We start from the raw sequence: 13,866 nt of genomic DNA, 5'->3' as shown, positions 1-13,866 counted from the left end.
GGTTGAGAGCCTGCCCGCCGATGCAGGGGACGCGGGTTCGTGCCCCGGTCCGGGAAGATCCCACGTGCCGCGGAGCGGCTGGGCCCGTGAGCCACGGCCGCTGAGCCTGCGCGTCCGGAGCCTGTGCTCCGCAACGGGAGAGATCACGGCAGTGAGAGGCCCGCGTACCGCAAAAAAAAAAAAAGAAAACTCAATCAATCTTCACCAATTTCCAAAGAATAAGTGACCAAAAATAGCAGAGGAAGAGCAAAATGAAGAAAGAAGGATGACAGAAACGATCACCAGGCTGACGTCACGGACTGGGCGGGCACGCGGCACCAGATGGGCATAAAGCGGGATCCGGGTGAAGGCGACTGAGGTGATAAAAGGGCTGGTCGCCAGGAAGCTGAACCACGCGGGCCCGCCCCCCATCACCACGAAAGGGGGGAATGCTGCGGGTCCCAGCTGGGGGGCTGGCTGGGCAAGTCACAGAGGCCCGCGCAGGACGCGCCTCAGCTGGAACGGATGCCCCAGCCAGCGGAATGCCAGGAACCCAACGTCCCTCCTCCTCCCACGGACACAGCCTGCAGGCACCCCACCCCACCGGGGCCTCGTCCTGTCTCCAGGAGGCGCCAGGCTCGGACCTCCTCTCGCGCCGCCGCCCACCTTCCGGCCACGTCCTCTAGCGCTGGACCCACCGTGGGTCACCCCAGGCCAGCCCCCAGCCTAGCACCCCATCTCCTTCCCTCTGGTCCCTCCTGGGGCACCCAGTTCACCAATATTCTGCACCTGAGGCGCTGGACACAGCCCCGGAGAACCCCTGGCACCCCTGGCCACCGAGGTCTGCGACACGGACGTCCGGCCCCCAACCTTCCTGGGCCCCCCTCCTCCCTGGACCAACACCTCACATCCCCCTCCACCCCACCTCACGCCATTACTCGCTGTGCTGAGAAACGGGTGACCTGAGGAGAGGTGCTTCTCACAGCAGCCAACACACGGCCATTCCTCCCGGTACCCCCATCACGGCACAGCCCCCGAGCCCGCCCCCAGCTGCTGCCCGCCCCTCCCCCTCCAGAGCAGGCTCCAGACAGGGTCCGTGCTCACCGCACACCTCAGCCCCAGCAGCTGGCCCTCCTGGAGACGCTGGATCTTGGGCCCTGGCTGTCTGGGACGTTCTATCCTCCAACCTCCGTGTGCCCCGGAGCCCCAGATCCCTCTCCTCAGCCACGCCGCTGCTCTCCGTCTGGGCAGGCACTGGCCACACCAGGGCTGTCACCAGGCGAGGGGCAGGGTCACACTGAGGTCGGGCCAGCGATCAGACACACCAGCCCCCCAGGCTCGGCCACTCCCCACCACGGGCACAGCAGCCACCCCTGGGGGCCCCCGCTTCCCTGGTGGGAAGCCACCACCGCGTCTGCTCAGGTGGGTCCTGCCCCATGGCCTGTCCTCCACAGAGAGGCCCCGAGACCCCACAACACAAGGGGGCGGGGTTGGTGCCGGCTGGAGCCTCCCCCCACCGGGTGCGGACGCAGGGGTTCACCCGAGTTCCCCCTTCCAACAGCAGAGGTCCAGGCCCCGCTCGGTGGAGCCCAAGGTCTCCTCCCTGAGACAGGCGCCAGGTGCACCTGCTCTGCGGTAATGCAGCCGCCGTGGACCCGCAGGCTTGCTCTCGGTGAGGGCGGGCTGGGCCCCGCCAGTCCCCAGGGGGCGCTGCAGGGGTCCCTGCTGTGCCCACACAGAGGGCCGCCTGGACCGCGCCCAGCCATCGCGAGAAGCCCGCTGAGGCTGAGCGGTTACAGGCTCTGAGGAGACCAGCAGGCTCCCGCCACTCGCCCCGCCCCACACTGGTGCCCCCAGGGGATGCTCAGGCCCCCAGGCCCCTGATGCATTGCACCACAGAGGCTGAGCCGGGGGGTCCAAGCACCCTAGGCTCCCCCAGAGCTCCGGGAGGCCCGGGGTCCCCTCCTCAACCAGGTCCGGCCCCCAGGACGTCCAGGTGCCAGGAAGCCAACCTCGAACGTCGGTGGAAATGCCAAGTCAGGCACACGGGCGTGAGAGGCAAGGAGAGGGTCTGGTCGGGGCCGTGCGGGGAGGGGCTGCAGCCCGCCAGCCAGGCCCAGGGCCCCTACAAACCACAGGCGCAACTCCCCGGAGGCCTCTACCCACCACCTGGCTCCACGGCCTTCTCCTTCACAGACCCAGCGCACAGCAGCGCCACGGCCGCCCGCCTGGGGAGGGGGGCGCGGGTCAGCCTTGAGAGGCCTCCTGGGGGCGGCCCACAGCCGGCTGAGCTAGCATGGGAGGAAACAGCTGTGTAACATCCTAGCTTCACCTGAGTTAGGTTAACTCCACAGCAGGGGAAGGAAATTAAACTAGAGCCCGGGACATCTGCAATGCTCTATCGCTACGAGTTTCCGAATTTCCCTCCCGCAAGGCTCTGGGTCCGGGTGAACCTGACACCCTTCTCTCTAGGTCAATAACATGCAAGAATGGGGCTGCCAGGCTGCGTGTCTCACTGAGAAAGGCTCTCATCTTCACTCTCCTCTTAAAGGGAACTGGAAAGACCCCCGAGTAGGAGGGAGTTCCCGAGGAACTCTCTTCTCGACGGTCTGACCAGGCACGTCTTCTTTTTATTCCTATAACACAAACAGCTTAACTGGAAATCATACTGTTGCCTACTGTGCCCTCCTGTAAAGGGGCTGGTTTTCATCAGGAAGGCGCTGGGCTGGGGCCTACGCAGCCGCCCTCTCTGGCCCCACGGCCCGTGCACACTGCCCCAGAAACCTTCTCTGCAGAAGGACGGCAGCGCTAGGTGCCTATCTTGGGTACAGAGCACGTGCGGGATGGGATGCCCCAGCTTTCCAGCGACCGTCCCCGAGCAGCTGGTGCAGCAGCTGCCCCCTCCCTGAGGCCTCTGCGGTGGCGGCGGGGATGGAATGTCGGCCTGTCCGCTGAGCCAGGCCCAAGGCTCTGGGGGAGGGCGGCTTTTCTATCAGGCGTTGTCCCCTTTTCTCCAGGAGGCAGATGTGAAAGGGGACAGAGGTGTGGAGCTCTCTCCGCGGGTCGGGAGAGGCCTGGCTCAGCGTCCTGGCCGCACAGGACCTGCCTACAGACTCGCTCCTCCCACTGGGGAGATGGGGGGTCCCCGTCTGTGCCGCGCTTCTCCCCTAGAACGACCGTCACCGTCGCCCCAAGGCTGGCACGACACTGAGACTGTGGGTGACCCCAGCACGGCCCCAGGGGCTCAGGTGCAGTGGTCCTACCCCCGACCCCGCTACTAACAAACAAACGTCTGAGGCCTTTGATGACCTGTCAGAGCCGAGCCCACAGGCGGGTGCTGGCGAGCTGCGGCTGGGGGGTGAGCTGGGGGGAGGCATCAGACCTCCCCGCCGCCCAAACCCTGACAGTCAAGGTCCCGTGTCCCCTGCGGGGACCTGCAGCGGGGCACCCCCATCAGCTCTGCCTCGGCCGCTTCGGCACAATCCCAGGACAACGGCGTGCAGGGCAAGCACGGGGCCGCGCTCACAGCGTGACCAGCCGAGGGCCCGAGGCGCGAGTGGCTGGCGGGGGAGCCGGGTCCCTGTGCCGCTGGGCATCTGTGTACAGCCCACCACCCGCCGGACCCCAGGGGCGGTCCTTGGTTGGCCCTGATGGGCCCAGACGTGTGCCTCTCCTGCAGCCTCAGGCCGTTGCCGCCGGACCCTCGGCCTGTCCCATGCCCCCTCCTCTGGGAAGCCCTCATGCTGAGTGGGGCCCCATGCCCACCCCCCAGCTGGCAGCTCAGTCTGGCCCCATTCTCACTCCTTTCTGGGGGTGGGGGGGCGCGCCCGGCGCTGCATCGACAAGCACAGTGTCTGGAAACACGCTCCACACGCAGCTCGTCTCCTGCCAGAGCCGGGCCGGCCAGGGGCACGCAGTTCGGGGTGTGGTGACTGTCACTCTCCATTAACTTGTCAAAGTGTGACAACCTTTAAGTCACGCTGCAACCAGTTAAAGCAGAAAATCCGGAGCCCGAGCGGGAATCAGCAAGAGACGGCGCGTTCCTGGGGGGGTGGGGGGGGGCAAGCACAGCGGGGGCACAGCCGGGGTGGGGGGACCCCCTAGGGACCCTGACCGGGAGCCGGCAGCAGTGTCCTGGCCGTGGGCTTGGTCACAGGAGCCCAGGACCCAGGACAGGTCTTTGCAGCCAAAGCTCACCCTGCCCTCACTGCCCGGCACATCCAGCCTAGACGGGCAGGGCGGGAGGGCCCTGGGCCACCGCAGAGCGTGGAATGGCCACGCGCCCTCCACTCCCTCCCGTGACCCGCCACGGGGCACCTCCGGGTGGCTGTACCCAGCCGGCCCCTTGGCGGAGCTCAGGGAAGGAACCCAGGGGGGGCCCAGGGCAGCACCCACCAGGACACTCGCCCCAGCACGACACCTGTCTGAGGCACTTTCGGGCGCCTTAGAGACGCACTGTGTCTGCTCCCGGACAACAGGGACCAGCCCTGTGTGAGTCACGACACCCCCGAGCAGGGGGGAGCCCCCCACCCGGGTTCAGAAGCAGGGACGCGGGTGCTGGTTGCCGGGGGCCCCAGTGTGGTGCCACTGTCCTCCGAGGCCTGAGGACACCTCCACAGAGCCAGCCGTCACACGGGCACCTGAGGACTCACACGCAAACCGCGCCAGAAAGGCTCACCCCATCCTCCCTGCATCTACAAGTAGGAAGATCCTGACTGGCCGTGATCCGATAAAAGATGACACACCATCACTGCCGCGAGGTCGGCTGCAGGGCTTGAAAACGAGGCTCCAGTTAAGGGAAAGATGCCAGCGTCCCAGCTGTCAAGGGTCCAAGGCTCCTCACTGAGGGTCTCCCCGTAGCAGCATCACCACTGTCCCAATGGGGACGCAGGCCCTACAGAGTGAAGTGGGCAAGGACGAGGGAGCCCAGCACCAACTGGAGGAGCACGCGGCCCGTGCAGGCGGCGCGGGGCAGAGGCGGTCGGAACCCAGGCCGCCGGAGGCCACAGCCACGTCTGAGCAGCGGGCAGTGCCTCTGAGGGCCAGCTCCCCGCCAACAGGGTTCTACCTTCGGGGGCAGAGAGGCCCAAGCCCACGCCGCTCTCCTCGGGACTCACGGTGTGTGTAGGGCTGCACGTCCTGGCGGGGGGGCGGGGGGATCGCCCCACGGACAGTGGAAACGCAGCCGGCTGATGGCCAGGACTGGAGACAGGAGAGGTGCTTTCCCTCCTGCCCAGGGCAAGGCCCAGTGTGTCTGCCCAAGGAGAAGAGGCCAGGCCAGGCTTCCTGTGACGCCTCCCGGCCGCCCCACTCTGTCCTGACCACTGGGGGGCGGTGGGCCTCCCTGCCGGTGGACCTGAGCCCCCCCCACCGTGCAGACACTGCTTGTCCCCCGTCCCTCTACCACGTCCCTCCCCACCCTCTCCTGCCATCGGGACAAAGGTGCCCCGGGGCCAGGCCACCGGGAGCGTCCCTCCTCAGAACGGTAGCTGGATGCTGCCCCGGACCAGGGAGGCGTCGTGGTCTGGCTGGAGAGCTGAGGAAAGGCCGGTGGGGGCAGCAGGGCCCAGCCGGCTGCCTCGCGTCTGGCAGGAGGAAGGGCGGACGCGCCCAGTCTGCAGCATCTCTCACCACCCCGTGGTTCCAGACACGCCCCCGGGGCCCATTCTGGCCCACCCATGCAGAAGACCCCAGACCCGGGCCTTGACCTCCAACGCGGAGAACTAACTACCAGGCCAGCAGAGCTGGGCGCTGCGTTTCCAGTGCTGCCGAGAAGGGGCTCCTGGAGAACACGCACGTCCCACCCTGTAAAGCGCAGAACACAGAGCGCTGCCTTCCTCCAGAGGCGGGCGGGGGCCGTGCGGGCTGGAGACACTCGGGAGTAGAAAGCGCTTTACTAGAAATTCTGTTCTTCAGGAGAGGGGTGTCCTCACCAAGCATCACAGCCCTCTGCAAAGTCCCCCTCAGCTGAGGACACATCCGTGACAACGCACCTCCAGGGCAGGAGGGAACTCAGCTTCCACATACACTCACAGGCTATTTTCAGGGCCGCTTTCAGGGCCACCGTCCGACAACCACGGGAGCAGCCAGGCGCAGGCGGCTGGGGGGAGCCGGCAGCTCCCACGCTCACCGCCCAGCGCGTCCTGGAGCCCAAAGTACCCGGCACCGGCGGGAAGGACAACCGCAAGCCAGTTCCCGCGGGGCCGGAGGACAACCGCAAGCCAGTTCCCGCGGGGCCGGAGGACAACGGCAAGCCAGTTCCCGCGGGGCCGGAGGACAACCGCAAGCCAGTTCCCGCGGGGCCGGAGGCCGATGAGACTCGCTCGCGCGGGCAGGGGACACGCCGGACGGACCGGTGGGGCCCGGGTGGGACGGCAGCACCAGGCCGCGCAGCGTCAGCAGGGCTCCCCACGCCGCCATTCCCGGCCCGTCTGCCCCCGCGCGCCCCTGCCTCTGTGATGGCCCCCCCGCCACACCAGGTGACGCTCGCGCTCCCGAAGGGCCCTGAAGATCCAACCGTGGCGCGGCCACGTGCGCGTCAGTGGGGCAGAGGCTCCCGTCACGTCTCCTGACCGCAGAGCTACTCTCTGGAACGGTCCCCCAGCCCCGCCCACCTGCTCCCAGGTGCCCTTCCTCATCCAACCCCCCTGGGGTGCGATGCTGGGCATGCTGGCGAGGGGGGGAGGGGAGCTTGTTTTGGAGCCCAGATCCCGGGAAGAGAGGAACAGGCAGCGGGGCGCCTGGGGGGCCCCACGTGGTCGATGGGTCACTGAGCATCACATGAAGTGACACCTGCCCCACGCGGCCACTTCCTTCCGCACGAAAGCCAGCTCGGGAAGACGGTGCGTTTACAGCACTGCGCCCACGGAAGGCTGCTGCCCGCCTCGACACCTGCCGGAGGAGCAGGCCACCGCCCAGGTGCGCACCGGGGCTGGGCACCGCCTGGCACAGGGCGGTCAGGGGGCGCTGAGTGGAGCCGCACTGACTGCAGCAAGGGGCCAGGCCTCCCCCAGAGATGCCCAGCCCGCAGGCCTGGACAGCTGAGGTCAGATGCCTCGGCCTCTCCCTCAACGCGGCTCTCATCCCTCGGAAGCTGCCGAGCCCCGAGCCCGCTCTCAACCCCCCGTGCGGCCCTCCCCGCCCCGCCCCCCCACCCACACGTCCAACCAGAGCTCAGCCTCCAACTAAACTCACACCCCCCAACAGACCGGTGACTTCCCCAGACCTCCAAACGAAGCCCAGGGTCCTGAACACGGCATCCCGTTCAACCACCGGCCCGTGCCAAGTGCCACTCCACACCCGCCCTGCCCACGGTGGGGGATGGCCAACCCCGCCTGCCCCACAGACCCTCCTGCAGGCTGGGGTGCGGTGGGACGCAGACGCGCCTCTGCAGAAAAGAGGGCTGAGAACTGGCCGCTGAAACAGGGACGAGCAGACGCTGCCCGGTGGCCGGTCTCGGTGACATCAGAGGGAAGGGCTGCCAAAGGGCCGGCGTGCTCCGGAGGCGAGCAGACAGACAGGAAGAGACGACCACTGCAGAGAAAGTGCCTGAGAACTTCCTAGAACTAATGAAAATCACCAACCCACAAAGTCAAAATGCCCAATGACCCCAGCTCAGGCACAAAGAGAAACCCTCACCTGGGCACAGCAGAGAGGCGACTGCAGAGCCACTAGGGAGAAAGGACAGACCTTCCAACCAATCATGGCTGGCTGACGCTGGCCTCTCAACAGCAGAACCGAGAGCAAAGTCGGGGGAAATGCTGCCCGGGACCCCACAACCGGGAGGACGCCCTCCAGGACGAGGGTAAACGTTTTCAGATACACTGAAAGAGCCGTTAGCTATCTGCAGATCCCCACTGAAGAGAATCCTAAAGACGCATTTTCCGACACAAGGAGAAAAATGATTCCGAGTCCTGAGATACAAAAAGAAGAAAGGAAAGAAAGTGGTGAGGGTTTTGAGATTAATCAAGTATTATGAATATAAAAAAATAAATATATATATAAAGTAACAATAACCTCATATGGGCTAAAAAAGAAGACAGCTAAGATACTCCAAACAAAAGCATGTAAACGTGAAAGTGGTGGGTCAGAATAATGTGCTCTAAGGTCCCGGTGTTGTTCAGGAAGAGAATTTACAATTAACTTTAAAATATAACAGCAAGTATGCAATTTACAATTTATATGGTAACCAGTGAAGAAGTAGAAGTAGTGACAAGTTTCAAACTAATAGAAAGGGAAATAGAATAAGAAAAGAACACAAAATAAGGTATGACAGAAAAGAGAAACAAATGTAAAAAAGGTAGAACAATGATAAGCACAAAAATAAAATGGTAGACATGAACCCAAATATCAGTAATTTAGATAAAGGACAACAGACTGAACGTCCTAGTTAAAAAATAAAGATTGTTAGAATGAAAACGAAATCTAGATTGTGCCTAACAACCAAAGACACATGTAACCTGTAAAGATACAGGAAAGTTTAAAGAAACAAGGTGGGCAAAGATATGACAGGCAAATATACCCAAAAGAAAGCTCAGAGAGCTACACTGTTTCCCAATCTTTGCTCTGATGAAAAGCACTGTCAGGTCAGGAGTGAGACACGCTGACAGTTCAAAAACCGGGAGGGATTGCAATTCTAAACAGGATGTACCTAATGACAGAACTCCAGGAGAAACAGACAAAGCCAAGTGTGACCTAAAGGGACAGGTATCAAACATGACACTGCCAAGTGCCAAACACATGACCCTTTTCAGGACAGACAGAACGTGTATGAACACTGACTTCAACCAGGGCCACAGAGTAAGTTCCAAAGCATCGTAAGGACCTGGTGTCATACTGACCACCCTCTGTGACAACAACATAACTAAGTTAGAAATGAATAATGGAAAAAGAGAGAAGAAATGAATTTGCTAATGGAAAAGTAACTAAGGAAAAAAAACCATACGTTTGGATATTAAGAAACTTTGAAATATCCCATCATGCCAAAGAGAGAATAATGGAAATTTTTAAAAAGATTTTTAAACTGAAAGATTTTATATATAAAAGCTTGTGAAACGCAGCCAAAGCATTACTTATTTTGCATTTATAAAATCTTACGTGAAAGGAAAAGAGGAAAAATAATGAGCTATTTATTTTAAGAAATTAGATCATCCAAAAAATTAATTAATTAATTTTAAAAGAGCTTCCCTGGTGGTGCAGTGGTTAAGAATCTGCCTGCCAATGCAGGGGACACGGGTTCAAGCCCTGGTCCGGGAAGATCCTACGTGCCGCGGAGCCACTAAGCCCATGCGCCACAGCTACTGAGCCTGTGCTCTAGAGCCTGAGAGCCACAACTACTGAGCTCACGTGCCCCAACTACTGAAGCCCATGTGCCTAGAGCCCGTGCTCCACAGCAGGAAAAGCCACCGCAATGAGAAGCCCACGCACCACAACGAAGAGTAGCGCCTGCTCGCCGCAACTATTGAAAGCCCGCGCGCAGCAACGAACACCCAACGCAGCCAATAAATAAATAAATAAATCAGAACAGGAACATAAAAATAAAAATAAAGAGCATAAGCGGAAAGAAATAAAGATACGAATGTTCTTCTTCTTAAAAAAAAAATGATGAACCCTTGGTGAGACAGATCAGAGTGTGGATGTCCACGTGCAGAAATAGTCAACACCAGGAATTAAAAGGGGACAGCTCTAAAGGTCCGACAGACGTTAAAAAAAAAAAAAAAAAAAAGAATCTTAGGAACAACTTTTTGCCAAAAACTTGAAAATCTGGATGAAATGGACAAATTCCCAGAAAACTATATTTCCAAAACTAACTTCAAGTGAGGGGGGTGTGTGTCCTACAATCATTAAAGAAATTGAGCCAGGAGATACACTTGCCCCAAAGCAACTTCAAGCTCAGGTATTGTACTGGTGATTTCTCCCACACATTCAAGGAACAAACAATTCCCATTTCACACAAACAATACCATGCAACAGCTCATTCTGCAGGATATCTTGGCACCAAAATCTGATAAGGACAGTAGATGAGCAGGAGATTACAGACCCTAGACAGAGATGCAAAAGTCCTAAGCAAAATCTTAATCTCAGTCTACCCACGTACAGGAAGGGGAACACGGCATGACCACGCTGGTATTTTTCCCAGAGTGAAAGGTTAGTTTAATGCTAGAAAATCCATTGACGTAATTTACCACATCAGTCGTTAAAGGAGAAGGACCACACCAGGCTCTTGAGTATACCCAACACCCACGCACAACAAGTGCAGAGTGAGACCCCAAGGAGAAACTATCGTGCAGCCACCAGAATGGCTGGAATTGAAAAGATGGTAACACAGAACGTACACAGAACGTGCATAGAACGGCTGGCGGCCACGGAAGGTGGTGCCACCACTTCGGAAAGCCGGCCGTGTCTTCATAGTTGACACACCCCCGCCTCCCCTGCGACCAGCCATCCTGAAGAGAAGAGCAAACGCGGCCCAAGCCCTGACCCGGGATGGCCACAGTGGCTCTGAACACATCAGCCCCAAAGGAAATGAGCCCAACACCCACCGGCAGGAGCAGGTTCAAACCACGTGCGGGTGCCACCAACATGGAGAGGGAGCCGCGGGGCTGCCGTGGGCGATGCCCGGGGCACCTGGCCGGTGGGGGAGCCTGGCCCCGAGCGCTCGACACTAATCTGCGGGGTGACGGAGACATCGCCGCCCTGCGGGCTGTGGCAGACCCAGGCACGCGCGCGGCTGCCAAAGCTCACGCTTCCAGCCGAACGCCCTTCCGCGAGTGTGAGCTCACGCTCCGTGGCCGGCAGAGGACGCCAACAGGAGGATGTGGAGGAATGCGAATGCGCAGTAAGCCGGTGGAAAGATGGCCGACCCCGTGAAGTTAATTCATAAACCTCAACGGGAAGGAAGATTAAGAGGCAAGTGCAAGGGTCCAAAATGCCCCAGACCCCGCTGAAGCTGGGGGGGACAGAGGCTGCTTTGGAAATCCCAGCAGAGGGGCAGGGATAGGAAGACGCCAGGGCCGGGGGTCCCTGGAGAGGGGTGCTGTCCACTCCCTCGAGGAAATCCACGAAACCGAGCCTGCCTCTGTCACAGCCCCGTGGGCCTGGCATCAGCTCCTGGGAAGAGCAGAGAGCTCTCCCACCACCACCAGGAAGGAAAGACCACAAGACAGGACCAAGGCCAAGGCCGGGCGCACCTCAGGAGGCATCACAGACCTCGAAAAGACAGCCAAGAAGCACGCATCATCAGAGGGGGGTGGTTTCAACACATTGCCGAAAAAGGAGTGCCAGTCCCTAAAAAGCTGCTGAGACTCAAGTAAGGGGAAAAAAAAAGGAGAAAAAAATTGGCAAAAGAAATGAACAGGAATTTCGCTGATGAGGAAGTACAAATGGCCTACATCAGTAATCAGAGAAATTCAAATTAAAACCACAATACCATTTCACACCCACCAGATCGGCAACAATTGAAAGTCAAGCAGTGCTGGCAAGAAGGCAGAGCAGTGCGGACGCCGGGGGCGGGGTGGCGGCCGGAGCTGGCACAGCCGCTCCGGGAAGGCTCCTGGCGGTGACGCCGAGCACACGCCCCCCAAACCCTACTGCCCGCGCGGAGGGCCAGCGCGAGAAGCCCGCCCACAGGGGTGCATTCGTAACTGGCCCAAACCTGTGGACAGCCACGGGTCCCCCCACAAAGCTGAGACACGTGCTGCTGTCTTACAGGGAACACCACGCCGCAGGCGCCGCTCAGAAACGTAGAGACCGGGCAAGAAGAGACGTGCAAACGGACAGAGTGGGATCCCTTCCACATAAAGTCTCCGAGTGAGCGGAACGAAGAACAGCCTAGCCAAGGAGGCCTGCTCGGGGGTACCCGCGGGGTACCCGCAGCACCTTGCGGGGAGGGCCGCGCCGGGGCGGGAGGGGCTGTTCTGTGCATCCAACCCCTGAGCTCTGCGCCGGCCCATCCCGAGGGCTGCTCAGCCCCACGCCTACAGAGCAAGCCGCCAGGCCCCGCCCCCCGCGCCCCACCCGGGAAGAGCCGTGGACCCCCGGCACCTAGCGCTGCACAGCCCCGCCCCCGCCCTCCCCACACACCCCCTCGAGCGGGCTTCCTCCACCAGCTCCGCGGGGGGCCGACTGGGCCCCTCGACCACGCAGCCCCTGCCCACCTGCCACCTCCCTCACCTCCCGCTGGTCAAAACTTCGGTGGTCTTTCGGGGCACCCCAGGAAGCTGCTGAAGAGGTGCAGGAAGGGGGGCAAGCGTGCCCTCAGGGAGCGCCGTGGGGAGGCAGCCAGCGCAGGGGTGGGGGGCGGGGGGTGACGATGCAGGGGTGACAGACAGAAGCACGGTGGCGAGGGTCCAGGATGACCCTTGGCTGTGGCGCCCGACACTGGGCCAAACGCCAAGACAGGAAGTTGGAGGGGGTGGAAGGCCAGGCCTGGGGAGGTGCCCCTGAGACTTCCCAGACAAGAGGCAAGCAGGTGGGTCTCCCGCGGACACCACACCCTCCCAAGGCCCCACACAGGTCTGGGAGCACCCATCCTTCCCACTCGGCACAGCCAATGCCCTGAGCCACCAGCCTCGTGCTCGGGAGGGCAACCCTGGCACCCGGCACCCTCTGCGTCCCCAACACCTGGCTCGCACACCTGTTGAAGGACCCGTGGCAGAGCGCACCCCCCTTGGTACACACTGGCCACTTCCTCTGGTCCCGCCCGGGGATCTCCTCAGGGAGAGCTTTTCCCTGCCGCCCCCCTGCAGCCCTTGCGGCCTGGTGTCCATTCCAGAACCAGGCCCTGGTGTGAGTCTGTCTCTCTTCCCCCTCAGCCTGGGAGCTTCCTCAGCAGGGACCACTGAATCAGGAAGAAACCCGCAGAGCTTCAAGCTGGCAGGAGGGGCAGGGAAGCGACAGGCCTGAGTAGAGTCGGGATGGCCGTGGCGCTGCCCTGTGGGTGAGCCTCGGCCAGCTGTACCGCTGGGGACAGGGCACTTACCCCCAAGTGGAAAGGGCAGCGTCTTTTGCGATGGCAAAATTAACAGTATGATGTAAGGAGCAGTGTTTATGTACAAAGAAGCCCCTAAATTACACAGCATAGTGCAAACAGGCAAGGGGCAGATACCCGCCGCCAGCAGGACAGAGCGGGTACGGCCAGACCCTCAAAAGGACGAAGGATGAAGGAATAAAATTGTGGTCCCAGGTCCCAGATTTGTGTGTCCTCTGGACACTGCGTGCCCTGAGTGACGCCCAGGCCACTCAGGCTTGACAGTGTGGCTGGACGCAAAAGGAAATCTATGGTACCCGGTGGAGAGAGGAGACACCCTGAGTCAACTCCACCGTCACCGCATCGGTAGGCAGGTGCAACGATGCCGGTTGGGAGCCAACCAGGTGTGCGCCTCGGAGAGCCTCGGGGGACGGCGGGGCCTGAGAAACCCGGCGCCACTTCCTCCGCTGCACGGGACCAGGACCTCAGGGACCATCCACGCATCAGGGGTTGTCCGCACGGAAGGCGCGTGCCCGAGGTGGGGCGCAAAGGCGACGGCCCGGGGTATGAGTCCCGAGTGGGGATCCCGGAGTGTACGGTTCCGGGTGGACTGTCCCGGGTGGGGGCCCCGGGTGCAGGTCCGGGGTGGCCGGTCTCGCGTGCAGGCCCCGGGTGGGGACCCAGGCGCGAGGTCCCCTGTGGCCGGTCCTGGGTGGCCGGCAGGTGCGCGCGGGAACAAAGCGGCAGGCGGGCGGCGGCGTACCTGGGCACGCAGCTGGGGCTGGAGCCGTCCACCTCCCAGGTGGCGAACAGGTTCATGGGCACCGGCGTGTTGAGCGCGGCGGGCGCGCCGGCCAGGCCCAGGCGGCCCCGCTCGGCCATGGCGCCGGCCCCGCCGCTCCCTCGGCGGCCTGGGCTGC

General features: G+C 61.5%; 1 protein-coding gene across 5 annotated transcripts in view; it reads right to left on the bottom strand.

Annotated features, from left to right (window-relative positions):
• Positions 1 to 13,837, bottom strand: part of PACS2 (phosphofurin acidic cluster sorting protein 2) — a 63,693-nt gene extending 49,856 nt beyond the window's left edge. For all 5 annotated transcript variants that reach the window (XM_028496461.1, XM_024130994.2, XM_028496462.1 and 2 more), the window contains exon 1: positions 13,710 to 13,837. In XM_028496461.1, coding sequence (XP_028352262.1) covers positions 13,710 to 13,828 — 119 coding nt within the window. In that variant the 5' untranslated portion in view covers positions 13,829 to 13,837. The remainder of the gene's footprint in view (positions 1 to 13,709) is intronic.
• Between the last annotated feature and the right edge of the window lie 29 nt (positions 13,838 to 13,866).

The sequence above is a fragment of the Physeter macrocephalus genome, chromosome 11, assembly GCF_002837175.3.
Source record: "Physeter macrocephalus isolate SW-GA chromosome 11, ASM283717v5, whole genome shotgun sequence".
In the NCBI taxonomy this organism is placed as follows: Eukaryota; Metazoa; Chordata; class Mammalia; order Artiodactyla; family Physeteridae; genus Physeter; species Physeter macrocephalus.
The sequence above is the reverse complement of the archived record's forward strand: the minus strand, read 5'-3'. Positions and strand labels throughout refer to the sequence as shown.